Source organism: Abramis brama (genome assembly GCF_963993115.1).
Source record: "Abramis brama genome assembly, chromosome: 2".
Taxonomy (NCBI): Eukaryota; Metazoa; Chordata; class Actinopteri; order Cypriniformes; family Leuciscidae; genus Abramis; species Abramis brama.
Window position 1 is genome coordinate 49,708,216 of NC_139964.1, and position 25,446 is coordinate 49,733,661.

A 25,446-nucleotide genomic window follows, 5' to 3' on the forward strand; every position below is an offset into this window, starting at 1 on the left:
ATATGTTCCTCGAGGTTCACTTATTATGTTAATATAGTTCCCTTTTCAAATTGGAACTTCGATGCTGCATCATTGGCGTTGACACTATGGGAAACGCCATCAGCGTGACTGGTGTCTGAAGCACTTGTATCAAACACTCATTGGCTGACGGCAGTCCATGACGTCACCAGCGGAGCGCCTGTGAGTATAAAAGGGTACCTGCAAAACACGTCATTAGCTTTTTTGTCTTCAGGAGCCATTTGTCTGCGAGCGTGTGGAGAACAATGGAGAGCAGCGGCAAAACTTTCATACAGTGTGTTCCCCGTGTAAGCATAATCTTAAACTTGAGGACTCATATGAGCTCTGTGTGATCTGCCTCAGAGCAGCGCACGCACGTTCAGCTGCTCAACTGTGATAAGTTTATGGTAAGAAAGCTCCACTCACGCTTGTCTCTTATTTCTAGGGAAGAAGGAAAAGAACCTTCGCCTTGCAGATCGGGCCCTGTGGCTACTTAAGCAGCACGGCAGCTCTGTTGGTGGGGATCCCAGGCTGAACTGCCAGAGGTGTTTGGGAAAGGAGTGTTGATTTCCAAGTCTCAAGCCAATTCAAGTGATCTTTGGATTTAGAAGACTGATCTGTGTTTTCTTCTGATCCACACTGACAGGTTAAGTTTTGTGAGAAAAGGGAAACTGCTAATGGGTCAGGGTAGCGGTGCCCTGCACACCATGGCGGTGTTGCAGACATACCAGCCTGATCTGCTGAGAGACTTGGACAATGGGCAGGGATTGTCTTCTGATGCTTCTACAGCGCCGCACCACAGATCTGGCTCTCCGGGCCACCAAACAAACAGCCACGGTCATCGGTTGTTAAATGGCAGCGATAGTGGTTATTTAGAAACCTGTGGCTAAACCTGTTGAGGATCAAGGATAAAAAAAAATCTTTCCTCCTTGGAAAGATTTTAGGCATTTTTTGGAGCTTGATTGGATACTCCGATCTCACCCTCTGGACTCTTCAGAACCTCCGTTGAGACGGTGGTGGAGAGGTTTAGAGTGGCCAAGGTGCAGCCCGCTGCCTTTAGGAGGTATATCCCTCGGAGGTTCAAGTCTACCTCTAATCCTCTGCTTCTTTCAAACCTTCTGAGCCGTCTCCAGAATGTTCCAGAAGACAGGATCAGAGGAGTATGGGGCAGAAGCAGCATATTGCAAAAGGAGAAGGCAAGACCTCAGGGAGTTGATTACTAGGAATCGTTCAGAAAAGAACAACTGAATAGTTATGATAACATTGCCCCTCCTCCCTCCGAGGAGGGTTTCTGGGACACAAGAGGTTGTTAAAGCGCAGACATCAGGCTCTGTCTTGGACTGATGATGCGACAGGTGCGTTTTACTAATTAAAAACAACCCATGATCTGATATGGTCCATAGGCAGTCTTTGAGGTTAGCACTGTTGAGGTAACTGCTAGACAAAGACGGTCATGGTGAGATGATGCAAACTCTTTTTAATTTCAGTTGCTTTTATCATGTTACTGGAATTTTCTGTCACATACTATGGTCTGGAGCTAAAAGAAAAAAGATGAAGCGCTAGCTATAACAGGTCTTAGGTAGAGTGCCTTTACTCTAGGCAAGGTTAAGCTGCTCTCCCCCAGATACATTGTGGTGTTTAAGTAGGGCCTAAGCTCCCTGCCGTTCCTTTGGGGTTAAAGAGCCTGGGTGATTAGAGTTACTGGACAATCTGCATTATGTCCTGCTCTTATTTGCCTTCCTTTCCTAAGTAAGAGTAAGGATGTAGGCTCCCTCTTGGAGGAGCGGCAACATCGAAGGTTGTAGCCTGAAGGGACTTCCCTTGGCCTATGGTGCGATGATGTATAACTATTCATTGATGTCTAGCTTTGGAGGCAGTCATATACAAATGTGTTTGCCTGTGTGATCCCACAATATCAAAATGAGCCATTTTTGGAGCTTGACAAAATAAATTCTTTGCTTTTTAATGAGCAGGACGTTTTAAGCTAAACTTGCAGGATGTTTTAAAGGTACAAAGACCTCTTATACATGTATGCCAAAAGATCAAGGCAAATTTGTTTTCTCATGTCATGACCCCTTTAATAAAAGATTTTAAAAAAAAAATAATCTGATAATTTGAAGTTTAGACCTTTATTTTAATTATACTGTAATGTTGGATGAATGAATGAGCCATTTAAAAAGCGCTTTCATATGTACTACTGTACACCTAAAGTGCTTTACAATCATATCAGGGGATCTCTCCTCAAACCACCACCAGTGTGCAGCATCCACTTGGATGACAATTAATATTCATTTCATGCCAAAAATTCATAGTACTTAGCAGAGATGGGGGACTAGAGTCACATGAATTGACTCGAGTCTGATCGCAAATTTAAGGACTTGAGACTTGCTTGACTAAATTAAGAAAATTACTTGACTTGACTTTGACTTGAGATCCAATGACTCGAGACTTGACTTGAACTGTATGACTTGAGAATGACTTTATATAAATTTTTATATAAATCATCGCAATATCAATAAGGATGAACAAAATGAAAGCAACGGAACCATTGACGCCAGTCATCAGATTCTGCGCGATTGTATGACGCTGCACAAGCCCAGAAAAAACATACATCGCGGTGAGCGCGCTAAATACAAAAACATCTCCCAGCATTGTTTCTTTTTGGATATAAACACTAGAAATTGACCATATTCATACAAGAAGATTTGCTTTACGCATAATAACTGGCAAGGGGTATCGGACACGACCATCACAACCTCGAACTTTCACCACGTCTAAAAGTAAGCTATGGCTTGTTTAACCTGTTTGTTATAGTTAATTTGACTAACGTTAAATCTAGAGACAATAGTGGTCAAAACAGCATGCCTCTTTATAAAAAAATATGTTTTCAAATTAGGGGTGTCGCAATATACCGGTGTTTGTACGATAATCGTGATATTCAAAGCATGAAATATCGACATCGTGTTAATTTAGAGTGTGACAATATACCGGTATTGGCGATAATAACCACAATGTTTAAAATGAATAGGACTCTTATGATAACATGACACGTAAATCCCACATGGAAAGAACCTACATGAGGATATATGCGCATATATGAAACCTATATGCAGTTTATATGCACATATATGCTGCATATATACAGCATATATGCACATATATGATAATATATATGCTGCATATATGCGTATATATGCCACATATATGCCACATATAGGCATAATTGAGGTGCATATATATGCATATACAGGCCATATAGGTCTCCTGTATTGCTTCTTTATATCCACATATAAGCCCTATATGTACATACAAGATATGTCATATAGCTCATGGCAGGATCTGGTCATTTTGTAGCTCATATCTCACTTTGGCAACTGTCATACATGATGCCTAGCTCAGATAGGCACATCTATCAATTTGAAGCTCACGGAGCTAAGATCAAAAAGATAAATTGTTTTTTTTTTCTGTTCAGTTTTTTGTCTTTTTTTTTTGTTCTTGTACTATTTGATTGTCCTTAAGTAAATAAATAATGTAAATTTCTACATTTTGGCCTTTTATTTATGTTGCCTACACTGTAAAAAAAAAGTGTAATTTTAATGTATTTTTTTTTACAGAATTTTACCGTTTTGTCATTACAGTGAATGCCTGTTATTTTACAGATATTTGCTGTAATTTAAAGGTCCACTATTAAATTTACAGGTAATTGCTTGTATTTTGGTTTTTAAACGTTTTTAAAAGGAACTTGTCTGTATATTTACAAAGTAATATTTTACAGATTTTTTCTGTGAAATTAGAAAAAGAAAAGAAGGTATAACTGCAGAAATCTGCATCTATTCAATATGTTGTCCTTACAGATTATTAAGCATGTGGGGGTTAAAGTGAGTTTTTTTAAGGTTAAATAATATGTACAGTAGCCTACATAGGCTAGGCCTGTATTGAATTCTTTTTTATTGCATAGGCTATAGTCTTTTAATCTTGTCTTGAAAATAGATGCTCATTTTGATCATTATTTCATTGTCTTATTCTCCCATAATTTAATTGTATTAATATTTTTCCAAATCTCCGTTGCTGCACATTCAGGGCTTTGTGTGTTTTGTGTGTGTGTGTGTGTGCGCGATGACGCAGATTCAAATTCGCCGCCATTACGTTTCCGCTGTTGTTTAGTCCCGCCCACAACGGTTAGCTGTCTGATCAGTCGACTTTGGACAAAAAAGAGGTTCAAAGTAAAATTAAAGAATTCATAAACAACAAATGGCAAGAAGAATGGAATAGTGATAACAAGGGTAGACATATTTACAGTATACAGAAAAAAGTAGGAAATGGAAGAAGTGTTTTTAGGAATAGAAAAGAAGATACAATTATTTCTCGCATTTGAATAGGACACACAAGACTAAATCATTCATTGTTCAAAATAGGAAAACATAAAACGGGTAAATGTAATTATTGTGATCAGGCAAAACATGTGTTAATCACAATTGAACATGTTAATAAAATGTATAAAATATGTAGAAGAAAGAGTAGAACTTATGAAGGAAGTAAGAAAATTGGGGGTTGTATCATTTAATATGGAAAGCCTATTGAAAATACATGCAGAACAAGATAAAATATATAGTGTTATAATGAAATATTTTAAAGCAATAGGAGTATACTGGAGAATATAAAGTAATGGGTATAAATAATATAACATTTAAATATATATAATCTTTACTAATTTAATTTTTTTTTTCTTTTTTTTCCTCAACCTTATTGTTTACGTTGTTAATTTTTAAACGATTATTAGTGCTTCACACTCCAGTCCAGTTGGTGGCGGTAATGCACCGAAAGTTGGTTTGCCAACCGCCATAAAACTCCATAAGAAGAAGAAGAAGAAGAAGTCAACTTTGGATCTGTATCAAGGGAAAGCGGGAGATTTGAATTCAGTCTACTCTCGTGAAGTGGATTATGATATTAACAGTGGTTCAAAGCAATCGTATTCGTTGAGAGCAGCCGTGAGCAGGAGCCCTGTTGTCAGTCAGTCCGTTTGGATCACTGATCTATATAGATCAGTGGTTTGGATTCTTCGGAAATAACGCCCTTTTCAGTGAGCCTGGTTCGTCACAGCGGACATCATGCCAACCTATCACCGGCTGAGGTAAGAGTCTACATGTGAACGATATTTAGGGGTTCAAGCACGAAGTGCTGAAACCCTATTGTAATTGTACTGATTTTTATTATTATTATTATTATTATTATTATTTTCCCCTAAAACGCATCGTGCAGACCAAACCGTAAGAGCTGGAACCTTGAAACTTGGCCAAATGGTAGTCCTCAATTTGGGGAGAACCTATCAAAGTATGACCCCGATTGGCCCATAGGTGGCGCTATAGCAACCAAAAGCGCGAAACTGCTCATAACTAGTAGACCGTATGACGTAGACTCAAGTGTCTTATATCATTGGAAAGCTGGACGCCTGACGAACAAAACGTATATCTTCGATTTCATTTCCGCCATGATAGATTTTCCGCCATTTTGAATTTTGTCAAAAACATACTTTTGCGAACTAGTCCTAGGTTTTTCGCCCGATCGGAACCAAACCAGTGCAGAAATGTTCTCTAGTGTCTGATTATCAAAAACTATCGAAAAAAAGTTGAAATTTCGACTCACGGACGGTAAGGGGCGCCAAAACGTACGTTGTGGGAGGGGCCTATTTTACTAAAATGGCTATAACTCCAGAAGTAAATGAGGTATCTTCACCAAACTTGGTACACATGTGTAAGAGGTCAATCTGAGGTCACAGTAAAAAAACCGCGGCAATTGGCCACATGGTGGCGCTATAACAAGAAAAAAACATAAAACAGGCTATAACCACCTGACCATTAGTCCGATTGACTTGAAAATTGGCATGCAGTGTCTTGGTCCAAGGTGCCATGTATGTGTATGAGGACATTGGCGTATCTCGAAAAAGATGGCCGCCATCGGCCAATGAAGTTTGAGCACCTATTAGACAAGGTTAACGGAGGCCGATCGGAACGAAACTCGATGGGCATGTTCGACTCAAGGCCATAGAGGTCTGTAACAATTTTGAAAGAAATCGGCCACTAGTTGGCGCTAACGAGTTTTACAGCTCTGTAATCACGTGGTGTTACAAATATCCACACAATATGCATATCATTTGATAGATCTCCTCATCCTGAACAACTTTGCCTCAAGGACCATTGCTGTCAATCAAACCGTTCATTAAATATTTGCAAACATGTTAAAAACCTACTTTTGCGAACTAGTCCTAGGTTTTTCGCACGATTGGAACCAGACCAGTCTAGGACAATTCTCTGGACGCTCTAGATCAAAAACTATCAAAAAAAAGTTGAACTTTTGCATTTGGATGGCTGTAATAGGGTCATTTATAAAATGGGCGTAGCAAAATACACTAAAAAGCCTATAAATCCTAAATGAAAACTCAGAACTTCACAAAAATTGGTGAGCATATGTGACATAACATCATTAACAAGCATGCCAAATTTTATGGAGATCGGACTATAGGTGGCGCTATAACTGTTAAAAAGCTTTAAAACCATATATTTCCTATGGTACATTGCCTGTATTGGCTGTAAATGGTCTTTTCCATCTATTATGTCAGTGGTTACATGCTTGCTAAATAAAACCTGATAACTTTTGATGTTTTTGTGCTTAAAAACCCTTAAAGGCCTTAATAGCTTGAACCCCGATAAATGCTGCTTGCAGCTTTAATTTATATTACATTTGTGTTAAGTTTACGTTACAGTTTTCAAGCTAACATTAGCATTTTAAATGTTCAGTTAACTGGCGAGAGCTGGAGGCAAAACACTGAAAATGTAGCATGCGTCTTTACATTTTCCATCTGTTTTAAGAAAGATCAGTTGAACACACCTCAAAAGACCTAAAACAAGCTTTCGTAGACTTGTTATACATATCAAAGTCCGTTTAATTGTGTATAAGATCTTTGTTAATACGCAATAGTATCTGTCAGTAAATCAATCTCTTAAATGGCGGGACATTTTGAAACACTGTCTGGAAGCTGAAAACTCTTCTCTTAAAAAATAGTAACCACGTTTTTGGCGGATTTTTATTACAATTTTTAATAACCACAGTTATACTACAAATAGGCCTAACATTACCAAGGTTTTTTTTTTTTTTTTTTTTAAACCATAGTTCATTTTCGTAAGGGTTAACGTGGCTGTCAAGACCGTTAAGAAAACGAATTCAGTAAATACTGTACTTGTTGATGATACAGGAAAGCACATGAGACTAGAATAAGAACACCACATGATAAATTGCATATTCTGGCTGCATCTGCTTGCCAACACGTAGCTATATAATGCATATATGTGCATATATTAGGCTTAAAGTAAGTTGAGGTTTTACATTGTCCTAGTTGAACATATTCTGACATGTGTAAATGTAATACTGAGTTGTAAATAAATATATATATATATTTTTTTGTGATTTCAGGTCAAGTGGAAAGCAGAATGATCATGGCAAACAAGGTATGGGAAGAAGTAATTTAAAATATTGTAATGGCAGAGTCTTCTGATTCCATATGATTGCACTAAAAGTGGCAGAAAATTTAATTTGTTTTATACTATATTTTCCCATGTGAATATTCATTTGATCCTTGTGAGGCCACTGCACAATGTTTGGTTTTGCTACAGTAAGACCACAATTGTGTTAGATTCCACCCATCTATATCTATCTATCTATCTATATATATATATTTTTTTTTTTTGTATTGTAACTAGGCTCTGTCATTTAGAAACATGGGTTTTCCTATCACTTAGTGACATATATCTCTACCTTTCATTCCAGCCAGAGGATCTGACGGTTGCTGCTCGCATCTCAGCCTACCTGATGGAAAATTCTTGCTGGATGAATGACCTTCAACTCAACCTTGCCAAGACAAAACTGCTTATGGTTTCACTTTCACCCAAACCATGCGATCCTGCTGATTTGCCCTATACAACAACAGAAAGATCCGGCCCTTCCTATCGAAGTGTTTCAGACTGGACTATTGTAATGCTCTTCTGGCAGGCCTTCCAGCATCAGTCAAACCTTTGCAACTGATCCAGATGCTGCAGCAAGACCTAAACTCACTGCTTCAGATCTATGTGTCTCCAGAAGCTTGTGTTCTGAAAGTGAACGGCGCCTTGTGGTGTATTAAACAACAATAATAATTGCTATGAGTACTGTGCTACACTAACTGGGACTTGTCACTGCACTTGTTGCTTCTATTGTTCTCTTAATTTTTAAGTCACTTTGGATAAAATGTAAATGTGTAAAATAAGTTATATTAGAGTATAAAGGTATACGGCAATTGCCTTTTAATGTGGATATTTTTACATGTTCTAAAGTATATACTAAGCTTGTATTTCCTATCATTCACGTATCTTGATGTTATGTGTTTGTTTAATGAGTAAAACTGTAAATGTGCAGGTTTTCTGAACTTATACATTTAGTTAATTTAACAGAAATTGACTGTACATTTGCTATTATTAAGTACTTAATTAGAGATTGGTCAAAGTTTTAAAATTGGAAATGCAAAAATTAAATATACAATATATGTAAATATACAAACTTTTGAATTTATTTGAATTTATGTACTTATTGCATTTTTATACATAACTTCACAGTTATTATACACAGAAAAACTATATTAAAAGATAATTACTGTAGATAGACAGCATTATTATAAAATAACTTTATAAAACCCAAAATTTACAGTTTAACCTAAAAGTTAAATGTTTTTTTTAATATAATATGACATCATTTACCCGTTTTTCCGCGGTTTAATAAGCCATTATCAAAAGGAAACAAGTGCACTTTCACATCATCAGAGCAGTAATGAAATTTCCTGACTAACATGTTCGCTTGTACATACAACATTCGTCTTTGCCTATACATGTCAGCATCATCTTCCATCTTGTCAGTAATGATATGCCCAAGATATTTTGTACAGTTAGATACACAGATACATTGCCCTGACAGGTAAAACATAGGGAAGTGCAGCTTCTGATCTTCCTTAGTCCTACAAACCAACACAACACTCTTCTTTGCATTGTACTGTACATCAAACTCACCCCCATACTTGGAGCATATATCCAACAACTGCTGGAACCCAACAGTACTGGGGGACATAACAACTAAATCATCTGCGTACATCAGGTGGTTTAACAGAGTGTTCCCTATTACACAACCCGTCTTACATATCCCCAACTGCTTTGAGAGATTGTCCATATATAAGTTAAACAGTGCTGGAGACAAAAGCCCCCCCGCCGTACTCCATTGCTTACACTAAATGGTGACGATAGGCTATTTCCCCATTTAACCTGCATGCTTTGTTTTGCATACCAGTAAGCCAATATACGTATGATGCATCCCGGCACACCCCTAAGCATAAGTTTAGTAAAAAGCTTATGATGATTTACTCTATCAAATGCCTTGGATGCATCAATAAACCCAATAAACATTGTAGAGCCCTGCCTTCTATAGGATTCAACAGCTTCTTTCAATGCATAGATACATAGATCAGTACTGTGTTGAGACTTAAAGCCAAATTGATTTTCCGTGGTGTAAATGAGCCCACTCAGTCTATCTAGTAGCATCTTTTCTAACACCTTTGAAAGAATGCTAGCTAGAGCGATGGGTCTATAGTTGTCCAAAATCCCTATTTTCCCTGCCTTGTCCTTAATGACGGGCACTAATGTGACGGTCAACATGGTGTCTGGCAGTACACCATGGGTCATCAGCTCTGTCAGGCAAATGGATAGAAGGGCTGACACTCTGGGGCTGGCTAACTTGAGATGCTCTGCAGTGATGTTATCTTTGCCACTAGCTTTGTTATCAGCTAGTTGCTCTATAGCATTATAAACCTCATTGGGAGTAAAGTGGATTACATCCTCATTTAACTCCCCCACACAATAGGGCTCACTTTTAATGCAATTATACAATTTATTATACAATTTACAAGCAAAAATACAAGTGGAAAAATACACATTTTTTTTCTGAGATGTTTCCAACTGTGAACCAATTTTGTAGTATATATATATATATCTTTTGTCCTTGCATTCTTTCTTGTGGTTCAGTTACACACCTGAATGAAAGGCTCATTATGCAGCTCATTATGCAGGTCATTGTCTTCTCAGGTGTGAACCACTTTATTATTCATGATCAATCACGCCCCCACGCATATTGCCTTTCCAAACAAAAACTGTCTTACAAAATTTAAATCAATGTATTGCTTTATGTGAATGATTAGGCAGGATGAATTTCAGATCATTTTGAAGCAAAAACTCTAGACGACAACATCCATTAGTCAAAAGTCTTGTGGACACATATTTAGTTATGTGTTTTGTGGCCTTATTTCAGAAACTTTAATTTTTTGTTTTTTCAATAATCATGCATAAACATTATTCTCTCAAAAATACAAACATGTACATACATGTTGCTCACATATTATGGTAGCCCTGTTTGTGCTAAATAGAGTGTAATTACACCTTTGCCATTAATATGTTTATAAGCAACTGAAAAAAGCACAAATGTCAGGGCATGTCAAAACATCTCAAGAACCCCAAAAACTCCTTAGACCCCAGAGGGTTAATGGCTAGGGCTGCTCCGCCCAGCATCCCCATTTACGCCTTACCCACCAGCGCCAAGAGTTTCTAACTGGCCTGGAGAGCAATGCCAAGCCTTAAGGAGAGCCTAAGCCATGACAGGACTGATTTTGCTTCCGCAAAAGCTGTTCTGCCTTTGGCATCGGCCATGCCCAAGCTCTTTCAACCCAATTTATTAAACATAAATTTTTAGAATTGAAAATCCAGGCTGGAAGGTTTGATCCGGGATCTCATTTTTTATTAGTGGAGATCGGGAAAAACTGGAAGGCTCTGACATGGAAGTTATAAACTCCAAAACTTATTGTACACAGGGGATTGAGATGGAGAATCTTCAATTCCCTTAACTCGATGCTCAGCACATCCATCTCCTCGGAGGTGGACAGCTGCAGCACCCAATTATACCATTTAATTCCTCAAAATTAAATGTAGTAAAAGATCATCCAGACAAGTTAACACGGTCTGGATGAAATGCTGAATTTATACATGAATCTAACTAATGAAAGTCAGATAGACAAATTTAAATGCAGCCCACTTATTTAATTCCTCAGAATCAAACAGCAAAAAATCAACCAGACAAGTTAACATAGTCTGGATGAAAGGCTGAATATACTGTATATTTATATATAAAGGCTTATATATAAAAAATACTTTCAACATACAATAAAATAATCATAAATTCATAGCTTACAATACACTATGTATCTCTTTAATCTATGCATTGCATTTGCATAACCACTCGATTCTTATTGCAGTCTTTTTTTAAATAAACAGTAGCATGGGGAAACTCCTGATAGTGCACACATATCGGTAATGTTTATGAATGAACATAGCCCGTCCACTATTTTAATTTTTATATAGAGCTACATGATTCTTCGAACATGCTCTTAATAGATGAGGGTGGTGAGTTTTTATTCCCTTTCATCGATGCTCAGCCCCTCTACCTCCTCAGAGATAGACTGCTGAAACACCGGGATCTCTAACCAGGGCGGAAGAAGCTGCAGCGCGGGCTTCCGATCCCAGAGAGAGAGCGCTGGATCCCCCGGGTAAAGGCAGAGAAAAGGCAAAGCCTGTCTCTAACCCCTCCACGAGATCAATTTGCGAACCCCGCAATACCAGCTTCCGTGCTGCCTCGGCAACAACTGCGAGCCGGTACTGCGAGGAACGCGAGCCTGAACACCCTCCTCAAAGAGTGATAATCGGGAACGGAACGAGTAAAGACAGATCATGCTCCATTCCAAACAAACAACACAACGATCTAAGGTTGTTTTGTTCGCCAAAATATCTATGCTTGTGACTGATATAGTGACAGACAACAATAAATAAGACAGACAGTATGTAACACAGAGCGCTTGCTGATGCAATCACGCAGGAGCGTTCCCAAAAGCGTCATCGACGCATCACGAGTTCCCTCGAAAGGGAACTAATATGTGACCCTGGACCACAAAACCAGTCACACGGGTAAATTTTTTGACATTGAGATTTATACAACATCTGAAAACGGAATAAATAAACTTTCCATTGATGTATGGTTTGTTAGGATAGGGCAATATTTGTCCGAGATACAACTATTTAAAAATCTGGAATCTGAGGGTGCAAAAAAATCTAAACATTGAGAAAACGCCTCAGTTTTGAATGACTGTAACATCAGTTCCCTGAAGAGGGAACGAGACATTGCGTCGAGATGACGCTTTGGGAACGCTCTGCGTGATTGCGTCGTAAAGCACTTGTGAAATCAGTCCAATGGCATATTTGTGGGTGACGTCATGGCAGGAAGCTATGAAGCTCACCCAGACCAAACATTGTCAACTTCTGATAGGTCGAAGCAAGTCGATCACAGGCACGCCGGAAGTTTGGCAGGGTGACACAACGTCTTGTTCCCTCTTCAGGGAACCGAGGTTACAGTCGTAACTGAGGTGTTCCCTTTCAAGGGAACTCACGTTGCATCGAGATGACGCTGTGGGAACGTCTATACCAGGGGTGGGCAAACTTTTTGGCTCAAGGGCCACACTGGGTTTTAAAATTTGACAGAGGGCCGGCCCAGTAGCAGATTATGAAACACGATCTTATGAAAGTGCGTATCTATACCACGAATTTTATTTCTCGTGCCATTTATAGCCTACGCCAAAAATGTTTTGCATGCATATGCTACGCACTGTAAACCCCTTGGTTAGGATTAGGGGTGCGGAGTGCGTGCCTATTACACGCCATAAAGTGCGTATCATATGCACACGAAAACTGCGTATCATAAGCACTACAAATAGCCTACAATTCGTGGTATTCGCACTTTCATGAGATCGGGCTGAGCAAACACGTTTACGTTGTGGCAACGTCTGCGCGAAATTCAACAACTGAGAGACGACATTCTGACAATACATTTTTTATGCTAGATATCCCCCATTTAGCATGTTATGTTTTGAGGTTAATTTTGAATTAGTCAGATGTTAGATAATTATAGCCTATACTTTTTAAATATTGTTTATCCTTATTATTATTTAATGGGCCTAACAGTAAATTAGAAACAAAACACCTGCAAGTGTACACTTAGAAGAGTAAAAATGACAGAAGGTTACGTTAATTCAACTTTATTAAAACTGCATATGACAATCAATTTGCACTTCAAAAAGTCATACATTTGTGGAAAAAAAATGAAATAAACGAATATACAAATTTATTTTAAGTATAATAAAATAAAACATAAAAAGCAAAGGCAGATCAGAACATTTAATGAACAAAACCGGGTTCTGTACATGGCAGACAGAGGAGCGTAGTCGAAAGCCGGGCGATAAAGGTCGGTAAACGGAATCAGTCAGGATACATCCACAAATCCAGAGGAGCAAAGAAACTAAATAGCAGACAAATCAAAGGAAAAACTAAACAGGTGTGCAAGCGGTTACCAAACATTTTTTTCTCTGTGAGTTTCCAAAAAAGGAAAAAACATTAACGTGCAACAAGTCTATGTGCTTAAGTCGCTGTCTGTTTGGTTTCAATGGTGACGCGTCATTGCTTGTTACGTGACACACAGCAGCCACAACAGAACTGAATGAATGATGATCTGCTTTTATGTCATTTTTCCTTTTTTACATTTGTTAGCTATGGCATGAAATATCTGATATTCCGATTGTCAAATATATGCAACACAATATATATATATATATATATATATACAATAACGCAAAGTATTGCAAGAAAAAGGCAAAATGAATGCGATCTTAAGACAATTTTTTAAATACTCGACGGGCCGGATTAAACAGCCTAACAGCCGCGGGCCGTAGTTTGCCCACCCCTGGTCTATACCAACACCACCATAGTGACCAGTGCCTGTCATGTGTGAAATCAGGCGAGCACAACAAAGACACAATCACCTGGGACCCAGGAGTCCAAAAACTAGGTTGTAAACCCGACGAGTGTGTGCGGAAAGGAACAGCCCACCGCATTACACACCTCTTGTAGGGATACCCCTAATACAAGGCTACAAAGCCGCCATACTCCTCCTGCTCCAACTCACCACATAGGAAAGCTATAGAGCAGGGGTTTTCAAATTGGGTGAATGTGAGCCTCCCCTTAGAGTAGGTAAGGACAGCCGAGCCCCCCCTTCCCCAAAATCCCGTCCACCTGCCCTAACCCACACACACCTCTGCAGTAAATGCCATCTTTTGTGTGTTCCAGGCAATGATGAGTTTCAGTAACAACTGATAAAATGTAAATATTATTTTATTTCCACAACTTTCTTAAAAGTGCATTCATAAACGATTCTTTGCAACAGCAAATAATTTCCAACTTCATGCAGGCCTAATTGAGGCTACTTTTAAAATCACTGAACATCAGTAGGCCTAACCACAAGTTAACATGTGCAATCGGCGCCAAAGCTACCGCTGACGACACCTGACGGCTGAAATCGGCACGGTGTGTCTGGGCTTTAAGCACACATTTGAAGGAGATGCACATCGTCTCAAACAAAATCAGCACAATGGACAGCTCTCTGATCAGTGAATGACAACGCTGTTTGTTCACGGAACACATAACATTTAACAGTCAACTGCATTGAAGGCATGTTATCAGATCGAATAGATTCTTTTTTACGAACAAATTTTTTTAACGATTTCAGCCACATAAAACCTCAGATTAATACGGAGCCCGGGAAGTCACCTGTGGGAGAAAAAAAACAATCCGTGGCGACGGTTTTGCAATCCGTCCGTTCAGTTTATAAACTGTACTCACAAATTCTCAAACTGTTCCCTCGGTTTAACAAATCGTGCCCACGGATTAATAAACCGTACCCACGAATTTCTAATCCGCGCTCTCAGATTTGTAAACCGTGCCTTCAGTTTTTGCAATCTGTACCCACAAATTCATAAACCGAGCCCACGCTTTCACAATCCGTTCCCACGGGTTTGTAAACTGTACTCACGGATTTGTGGCTCGCCCTCATTTTAGAAGAACACCAGGAGATACTTTGTTAATGAATCTTATTGTATATTGTTTTATTGTGTATTAAGTGGAATACATCAAATTGTCTTAACTGCGTCTGCATGTCCGTATCCTCCCTTAATGCTAACTTCTGTTGACTTGGGACAAGGAAACAACATCAATAGAGCTGCATACAGTTATTTTATCTTTGCGTGCCTCACCTATTGAAAACCGCTGCTCTAGAGTGATTGTGGCCTCAACAACCTCAGTTGAGAGACCTGAGTCTATGAGTTGGGCCCCCTCAGAGGCCAAACCCACTTCCATAACTCTGTTCTCCAGAACTCCCGGAAGTAGAACAATCAGGGAAACCATGTACAGACGCAGTACAGCCATGTCTGCAACTCCATATGAGCTCCACCACCTTGGGGTGGAGTCTCCCTTCCCTGGGCCTCAGCCCCTGCCTCGACAGGGTGTCTGCTCCCTGAATCTGGTGCCCAGGGATGTAGAGCCTGAGCCATCATCACCAGGTGATTAAGTGCCAGGTGATGTTGTCCCGTCCACGGGCACCGAGTGACCATCCATGATCACTCCCCAGCCTGTGAGGGAATCATCCATAGTAAGCATTAAGTGACGACAATGAGCTCCCAGCACATGACCCTGGGACAAGAACCAAGGCTTCTTCCACATAATTAGGGCACATAAGCATTGCCGTGTGACCCTGATCATGCGAAAGGGGTTGCCCCTTGGGGAAAACCCTTTGGTCCTGAGCCACCACTGCAAGGGTCTCATGTACAACAGGCATCACGTTGGACCCTGCTGACATCAGACCCCACAGTATCTGAAAATGTTTCACAGTGAGTGACTGGCCTAGCTTTATTATTTTCACAGCTGACAGGATGTACTCTATGCGTGCAGGTGAGAGGTATGCCTGCATCGACATTGAGTCCCAAACCACGGCAAGAAAAGTGGTCCTCTGTAGTGGAGACTCTTTTTGGCGTTTAGCCGTACCTAACCCACACACACTCTTTCGTAACTCTTTCATGGGGGCGAGAATGACATCTCGAATCGGCAACTGATGCGAATGAGCCAGAATCAACCAATCGTCGATGTAGTTCATGATGCGAATACCCTGCAGGCGCAGAGGCGCCAGAGCTGCATCTACGCATTTGGTGCAAAATCTACGCATTTGGTCCCGCCGGAGAGCTAGGTCAAATGGAAGAACTCGATATTGGTATGCTTTGCCCCTGAAAGCAAACCTCAGGAACTTCCTGTGATATGGAAGGATGCGTCCTTGAGATCTATCGTGACAAACCAGTCCTCAGATCTGATCTGTGCATGATTTGTCTCAAGGTTAACATTTAGAATTTTAGCTGCCTGACTGACTCGTTCAGCACTCGCAGATTCAAAATGGGACGTTGGAGGGGGGTACATGTTCTATGGCCCCTTTCTCCAGCAGGGTTTTCACTTCTTGTTCCATTACCAGAACCTGTTCGGGGCCCACCACGATGGATAGGACCCCCATAAACCTGGGCAGGTGAGACCCGAACTGTATTTGATAACCCTTTTCTATGGTCTGCAGGACCCAATGAGAAATATTTGGCAGTCCACGCTGCCAAAAATTATACTAGAGGTACCAGCCTCTCGAGACTAGCTTCTGTTTTTTGTTTTTTCGCGCAATCAGCACGACACCCTGTAATGGCAAACCGGCAGGGAACGACCGAACTGACCTCCTGGGCATCCCAGGACCACTACATTTCCGGGTGGACCCTGAGATATGTGCTTGCCAGAGACCGCTGCGCCCCAAAGCACACGAGGTGGCAGGGTTAGCATAACGGTCCCCTGAGGGCACCGAAGGGCAGCGAGCACCATATAATGAGGTGTTAACCGCTTAACTTCAGGTGAGACTGCCCTCGTTGGTCTGACCCCTCGGGCGTCAGGACCTTTTCCCCACAGCCTTCTTGGAAATAATGACGGTCCTCAGATCCATCTTATCCCTTAAAGGCTGTGGTTGAGAGCGCCAGCCCGAACCCCAGTCCTTTAGTGGGGGCTCTGGAGCATACGCTCTGCTACTGTTGAGATATGTTTGGCAGAAGTTCCCATGCTGCCAAAAAATCTACTAAGAGAACCAGGCTCTCAAGACTGGTCTAGGTGATACTCGAGCAACCAGTTTGGTGCCCTGTACGGCGAACCGGCAGGGAACGACCGAACTGACTGCTCTGGGACCCTCCTTGGAGGGGGTGGGCATCCGAGGACCACTACGTTTCCGGATGGACCTTGAGATATGTGCTCGCCGGAGACCGCTGCTCCCTGAAACACACAAGGTGGCGGGGTTAGCATAACGGTCCCCTGTGGGCACCTTAGGGCAGCGGGCACCGCATAATGAGGTGTTAACCGATTTACTTTGGAGGAGCCTGCACTCATTGGCCTGACCACTCGGGCGTCAGGACCTTTTCCCCCCTGCCTTCTTAAAAATAATGACGTCCTCAGATCCATTTTACCCCTTGAAAGCTGGATTTGAGAGATATGGGCTCATCAGAGACCGTTGCTACCCGACGCACACGAGGTGGCGGAGTTTGCAGAACGGCCCTCCAAAGGCATCGAAGGGAAATGGGCACAGTATAGTGAGGTGTTAAACACTTAAGAGAACCAGCCTCTCGAGACTGGTCTCTGGTATTACTCAAGCAACCAATTCGGTGCCCTGAAGCGGCGCACTGGCAGGGAACAGCTGAATCTGGATAAAAGGCTGAATAGTATATTAATACCAACATCTAACTCCTCAATTTTTCTCAAAAATTAAATGCAGCCAAATATCAACCAGACAAGTAAACACGGTCTAGTTGAAAGGCTGAATATAGTGTATTAATACAGACATCAACTCAGATGAGTATTTAACATTTAATTTCATTTAGATGAGTATTTTCACAATTAAATGCAGCCATAAATCAATCAGATAGAGAACTCAGATAGAGAACTTGGTCTGGATGAAAGGTTGAATATATTATTTTCATACATACTACTTTCAAAGCCAGACAAATATTTCATTTAATTTCTCAAAATTAAATTCATATTATAATCTCAAACACAAAAAAATAATAAATAATAGTCTGCAAACACATAATTAGTTTGCACACATTCATAAGAGAAAGAGAGAAAGGGAAATTCCCACCTGTTCAGTTCCCTGCGCATATATATATATATATATATATTGCGGACCCATTATCTACGCGTTGCCTCAGCAAACGCGAGATCTGAGCCATTAGATTCTTATTGCAGAGATGCAGACCCATAATCTACGTGCTGCCTCTGCACATGCTAGATCCGAGATCAAGTCACAGAATCTTTATTACAGACCCATAATCTACGCGTTGCCTCGGCAAACGCGAGATCCGAGCCAAAGAATCTTTATTGACTTTCTTCCCTCGAGAAGAAAGCCAACAGGAGCAGAGCTAAAACTCTCGATAGTGCATATGTTACACGTTGAGAATTTATGAATGAACACTGTCAGCCCCCTTTTAATAGAGCTGACCGTGCATGCTCTACTCCCAAACAAACAACACATAAATCGCTGTCCCCACTCGTAATGAAGAGAGGGCAGGGACCCAGCTAACACAGTTACGTTGTGAAGACGTAACCAGACCGACCATATTCGTCGCAGCGACGTACCACATAACTTTCCAGTGATGTAACTTTGTGATTCCCATAATCGTCGTGGCGACTTTATAGTGGTACGTCGCAAGTACGTGATGAGTACGTCTTAATGACCAAACTGGCATGTTGCGAGGACGTAACACCAAAGGACCATATTAGTCGGTGCGACGTGCCACATAACGTTCCAGCAACGTAACTTTGTGATTCCTGTATTCGTTGTGGCGACGTTATAGTGGTATGTCGCTGGAACGTGGCAGGTACTTCTATGGGAAGCCAAACAAACCAAAAGTGGGACGAGACAGCGGGGGTTTACAGAGCTCGCGCCGTGCTGACATGTCATCTGCGCGGTTCAATGGTCCAAGCCGCGCGGCCGATTCGTCAGCGCAGCGCGGACGTGCTTCCTAGCGACACCCAATGGGCAGCACGGCGCGAACAATCCTCACCAGCGCTGCGCTGACCAATTTAAACAGCGCAGCGCAAACCATACATGCAAATAAATGTACAATAAAGAAACCCCTCCTTCCTTACAAAAAATTGGTTCTCTGCTGAAGTTTAGGAGTTTTTCCCTACAGAAGACAAAGAAGAAGAAAGACAAGATGAAATGCATACATTTCTTATGTTTATTATCTTTAATAGTGTGAGTAAAGAGTAGTGTTGTGCGTCAATACTTTGAAGAACTGCACATATGTATAGAGGCTACGGAAAGAGCTGTATAAAGCAGAAACTTCAATGACTTTCAATATCGTAGTCGTCTTGAGGAGCACGCCAACCTTCTGGTAATTATATCGGACAGTTTAGGCTACATGTTCAGGTAATGTAGGCTATTTTATTATTGTAGTAAGTTTTGCATTCAGCCATCATTTGTAGACTTTAAGCTTTTCATGTCTGAATTCCATAATCAAAACAATCATTTGTTAATTTTGAATAAAATGTTAAAACTAAAGATCGATTTTATGTTATTGATATTTTGTGATATTGATTTATAGGGTGAATTCCGTGTGATTTGGACACTTTTTGCCATTGAGATTAATTGGAAAAAGTGTCCCTCCCAATCAACCTGAATACACACACACACACACACTATATAGGCTATATATATATATATATATATATATATATATATATATATATATATATATATATATATATATATATATATATATATATATATATATATATATATGTATAATGTTTTAGAATGACCTTGACCTCATCACCACAATCAATGAACTTCAAGAGGCTATACAAGACTTATGTCTTCTGGTGGACCATATTTTCAACCCTCCTGTGAACGCCCCATTTTCACTACCAATTTTACATACCAGGGGACGGCCAAGGTAATGTTAATTTTAAGTTTTACACAGCAGTTTTGCAATTATTCATTTTTCAAGGCTTTTTCTTTAGGTTCATGTAAATCAAAATCTGCTGTACTCATTTACATTAATAATAGCAGAGGTTTATGGGTAAAATGTAATTGAGTGGCGCCAAATGAACTTGTATCTGTTTAAATTGGTCAGCGCAGCGCTCTATGAACCCCCGCTGTCTCGTCCCACTTTTGGTTTGTTTGGCTTCCCATATACTTCCTAACGACCAAAATACCACGTCCGCATTTATTTTTAATATACTTCTCGCCTTTAGTCCTGGGAATTAAGATGTGCTTGATCCATAACCTTGAAATCTCAAACTCAAACTCAAACATTTCATTCTCTGCTGTAAAACCTTATAAATTCTAATGGGGAATTGTGTATTGTTTTCTGTATACATTTAGGGATCAATACATATATAATGGAAACCAATACAAACCCCTATTACATTCTAAATAGAAAATGGCCCAAAACCACACTGCATTAATTTATTAATCAGCATTTATTCAGTGTTACTTTGTACAAACTAAGCCAATACATTTTGAACATTAACGATTTTTTAATGTAAAGTGTTAACAAGTAATGAGTACAGAAATGTAACATCAATTAATTAATCAAAAAACATAATCAATGAATAATGTAACCAACTATTAAAATGTTTTATTCTATTTATTGAAAAAAAGTGTTTGATACTCTTATTGATACTACGCTCTATAATTTGGCGGAAAAACAATAAAGACCTTAAAAAATAAATGAAAAGATTCAGCAGTTTCTTTATTAATAATTTTATTTTCAGAAATAGGTTCAATTGTTTCCTCTAGTGTCCTATGAGGCACCTGCTACAAATGTCTGGTGGTGATGTGCTTCATTGCTTCACTACCAGTAGCTAAACCTGAACAATGCGACAATTACCAAAGATCTATAGTCCTTGAGCTTCTCTGAAGCTAACAAATAAAATAAAAATATCGTTCATAAAGAGTAAAGATATGTAAAAGGAACAATATAGATTTCTAGCATCTCTTCTGTATTCCGCCCACCAAAATATACATCAAGAGTTTTTTGTTCAAGAAAATGAGCATGATGACTGCGTCCCAGCTGTGGAAACCGCTCTTTCAGACAGCGTTGAGGAGGCAGAAGGAGATGATGGAGAGCTGTGGGAGAAGAGGAATAGTCTCTTTCTTACCCCACCAGCGGAGGGCAGGGTCTTCTGAGGCAAGGAGAGGAGGATGGTCTCTCTCTACACTGTAAAAAATAAAATCGTAAAAAAACGGTCAATGACTGTCAGCTACGGCTGCCAAACAAAAACCGTAAAAATAAAGTAAAATATCCTAATTTAAACGAAGTGCAAAAAACTTTTACAGAAATTTTCCTTAAATGTTTTACAGAAAAACACTGTTATTTTACAGCTATTTCCTGAATTATTACGATCAAACACCTTCATTGTAAAAAAATCCCATAAAAAAACAGTCAAATGACTGTCAGCAATGGCTGCCATACAAAAACCATGAAATTAATGTAAAATATCCTAAATTAAGTAAGTGCAAAATACTTTTACAGAAATCTTCATTAATTCATTTTTAACAGAAACACGGTTATTTCACATTTATTTTCTGACTTTTTTACTGAAAAACATGCAGTTAATTATATGCATGATTTGGTGTGACTATACGTCACTGCATCAGCAACTACACAGTTAAATAAAGCAACATGCAGCATATCATCAGTGTTTCTCTGCTCATCCTGGACTGAAGCTCAGGCTCTACTCTTCAACACAATGGTGACACACGAAACGCACCATACAGAAACACTTTAAACCCCAACAGAACATTAAACACTAACAGATCTCTCAGGATCTCAGCATCTTCACTTATTACAATCCAAACTTTATTTCTTTCATACTAACATTCTTATTGAGAATTAACAGAGGTATAGAAGTTGAAGTTTTTTTGAAAAGAATAAAGTTTGATGTCACCATGATGGAGATCGGTGTTTGCTTTAGTTGGGCTCTTGACCTTTTAGTTTAACATACGTTTTTCTCTGGCTGCTTTAACTGTGTGTCTCTGATGCATATTAGTTATAGTAGGAATCCAAGAGAAACTCAGATCAGATGATGTTGGTCACTTTTTAGTGATAAAAATCATCATGTAGTGTCTTGCTTCATTGATACCACCTGAAGTGTGATATCTGATTAAGTCGTTAAATATTAGTTGTTTATTTTGCATGATAAATCTGCTATAGAAGATCCTTGCAGTGCTGTGATACTCAGATTTTATGATTTTAAGTCATTATACAGAAAATGTTTTGACAGGATCATATAGACCAGGGTTCACCAATCTCGGTCCTGGAGGGCCGCTGTCCTGCAGAGTTTAGCTCCAACCAGCTCCAACACACCTGTTTGACAGTTTCTAGTATGCCTAGTGAGACCTTGATTAGCTGGTTCAGGTGTGTTTAATTGGGGTTGGAGCTAAACTCTGCAGGACAGCGGCCCTCCAGGACCGAGATTGGTGAACCCTGATATAGACTCACTCAGACATCAAGAATCAGCGTATGAATCGCAACAATGGTGACAATGAAAAAAAATCTGATCAACTCTTAACTACTATAAAGTCACAAAAAGGCTTTGTTGGTTGTCACCATTGTTGAGATTCATATGTCGATTCTTGATGTCTCTACTAAAAAAAAATTAACCAGCTCATAACTTTTCCTGTATAATATTTTTTTTTTAAAATTTCAGATATTTCAAGGGTCATGTGAAAAATTATGACATCAATTACAGACTTTATGTAAAACTAAATTCCATCTACATATTATGTAATCTAAGCTTATATATTCAGAGATTTGACAGTCATATCAATGAATCAGATCATCATATGATGACTATAAACATAATCAATGAATGACCAAGATCATCTGATATTTTCTACAGCATTTAATGCTATAACAGATGTGTATCAAATACACAGTTAAAGCAGCCAGAGAAAAATAAAAGTTAAAAACTGAAGGGTCATGAGCCCAACTAAAGCAGACACTGATCTCAATCATGGTGACATCAAATTTATTTTAAAGTTTTTTACACTTTATTTAAATAAGCATATTTTACTTTAATTTTATGGTTTTTGTTTGGCAGCCGCAGCTGCCAGTCATTTGACCCTTTTTTTACGTTTTTTTTTACAATGAAGGTGTTTCATCATAATAATGCAGGAAATACCTGTGAAATAACAGTGTTTTTTCGGTTTATTTAAATTAGGATGTTTTACTTTAATTTCATGGTTTTTGTTTGGCAGCCGCAGCTGCCAGTCATTTGACCCTTTTTTTACGATTTTTTTTACAATGAAGGTTTATGATCGTGATTATTCAGGAAATACCTGTAAAATAACAGTGTTTTTCAGTTTATTTAATTTAGGATTAACCCATTTTATCATTTAACTGTTTTGTTTCTGTTAAATTACAGATTATATTTGTAATTTTACATACATTTTTATGTAATTTAAGAAAACAGAAAAAATACTGTATGAAAAATACAATAAATTTTCTGTATAAAAAATGTGAATTACTGTAATTTGTCATTAATGTCACAATACCTAAAATAACAGCTGAATTTTTATTTTACAGATATTATTTGTAATTTTACAGTGTTTTGAGTACAATTTAAAATTAAAGAAAATTATCGTAAAAAAATCAGTTATTTTCTGTAAAATTAGGATTTTTTTTACAGTGTATATATTCACTTTGGATCTTTGCAAACTGGAAGCTTGAAAATAAAAAATGTACCATACTATTGTAGTCAGGTTTATAGTTTTTTGCTAGAAAGGAATAAGAAAATTGTCTAATTTACGTATTCCTCCTCCTCCTCCTCTTCCTTATCCCGAGCTGCACTGTCACCTCATCGTTCTTCTTAGGCAGCTAAAACAGAGGAGTACTTTATTAATGTTGCTAATCTACGGCTTTTAATGCTTTTGAAAGAAGTAATTTATGCTCACCAAGGCTACATTTATTTTATTGAAAATACAGTAAAAACAGTAATATTGTGAATATCATTAAATGTAAAATATCTGTTTTCTATTTTAATGTATTTTAAAATGTAATTTATTCCTGTTATCAAAGCTGAATTTTCAGCATCATTACTCCAGTCTTCAGTGTCACATGATCCTTCAGAAATCCTTCTAATATGATGATTTGATGCTCAATAAACATTTATGATTATTATCAGTGTTGAAAACAGTTGAGCTGATTAGGATTTTTGTGTAAACCATGATGCTTTTTCAGGATTATTTGATCAATATAAAGTTCAATCCAATCACCCATTCAACTGCCTGCAAAACCTTTACAAAACTATCATAACCTCTCATCTAATGTTACACAAAGATGTGATTATAAGCCCAAACTTTTATAAACAAGAGCTTAGGTTAGCCTACCTCTTCTGAAAACGGTTGAGATGCTAACGGACTTTTTCGAAGACACTAAACCATTTCTATGAAGTAAATATTCAACAGATGTGTGTCAATAACACATAAGAAAAGTGTCAGGAACAGTTGTGTATATTATGTGTGTGATTTTAGAGACTAAACTCACCTGAAAGCAGTGAAAACAACAGGGAGAGAGGGAGCTTTGCTGCTTATCAGTTATGTTGCTGCGCCGTTTCATGGCAACTCTGCGCCGCTCCAGGGTTTGAAAGCTACTCGAATGTTCAACCCACATGCTCATAAAACACGTCAGTCACGCAGCATTTACATAAATAAACATCTAGAATTAACACATTACATATATACAAATCTCACGAATTTAAAACTCATTTTGAAGTTCTTCAAGTTTGAAGTTCAGTTTGAAGATTTTTTTTATTGTTGTTTTTACAAACACCCAACCTCCTTAATAATAATAATAACAATAATAATAATAATTATATACAACGTTTAACATTGTATATAGCCTATATAACGTTTATATTTATGACAAGGTTGTGAGGACGTCGTGGTAAAGTTCCATTTTTTAGAATCTTGGCTAACATTGTGGGCACGTCCTCAAAAGATGTCGCTAGTTTATCCCATGGAGAACGTTGTAGAGACGTGGTCCACTGGTCTCCAGATAACTTTCCAGATAATTGCATTACAAATATTATCCTACTGATAATATGCCATTTGGATATTATATGGAACATTTACTTAATTCATTCAAGATTTTATTAAGTTATCAGGAGACCAGTGGAGCACGTCTCTACAACGTTCTCCATGGGATAAACTAGAGACATCTTTTGAGGACGTGCCCACAACGTTTCTGGAACATTAGCCAAGATTCTAAAAAATGGAACTTTACCACGACGTCCTCACAACGTTGTCATAAAGTAATGTCACGCTGACCAAATGACGACTAACTGACGACGTCGTCACAACGTACTGTGTTAGCTGGGGAGG

At 38.9% G+C, this 25,446-nt stretch overlaps 1 protein-coding gene and 1 long non-coding RNA gene across 3 annotated transcripts in view; both read right to left on the minus strand.

Annotated features, from left to right (window-relative positions):
* The window catches only part of gucy1b1 (guanylate cyclase 1 soluble subunit beta 1), a 71,192-nt gene that overhangs the window by 8,579 nt on the left and 37,167 nt on the right, over positions 1–25,446 (minus strand). Inside the window, exon 12 of one of the 2 annotated variants that reach the window (XM_084095442.1) lies at positions 13,188–13,461. The exons of the other annotated variant lie outside the window; for it this stretch is intronic. Within the exon in view, the coding sequence (XP_083951568.1) occupies positions 13,426–13,461 (36 nt within the window). The 3' untranslated portion in view covers positions 13,188–13,425. Of the gene's footprint in view, positions 1–13,187; positions 13,462–25,446 lie in introns of those variants that run through there. 2 annotated transcript variants of the gene reach the window in all.
* On the minus strand, positions 20,529–24,844 carry LOC311071225. Its single transcript, XR_014603795.1, has 4 exons — positions 24,611–24,844; positions 24,454–24,509; positions 23,874–23,941; positions 20,529–21,280 (listed from the first exon to the last, which is right to left on the minus strand). It is a non-coding gene; the product is annotated as an uncharacterized lncRNA (long non-coding RNA).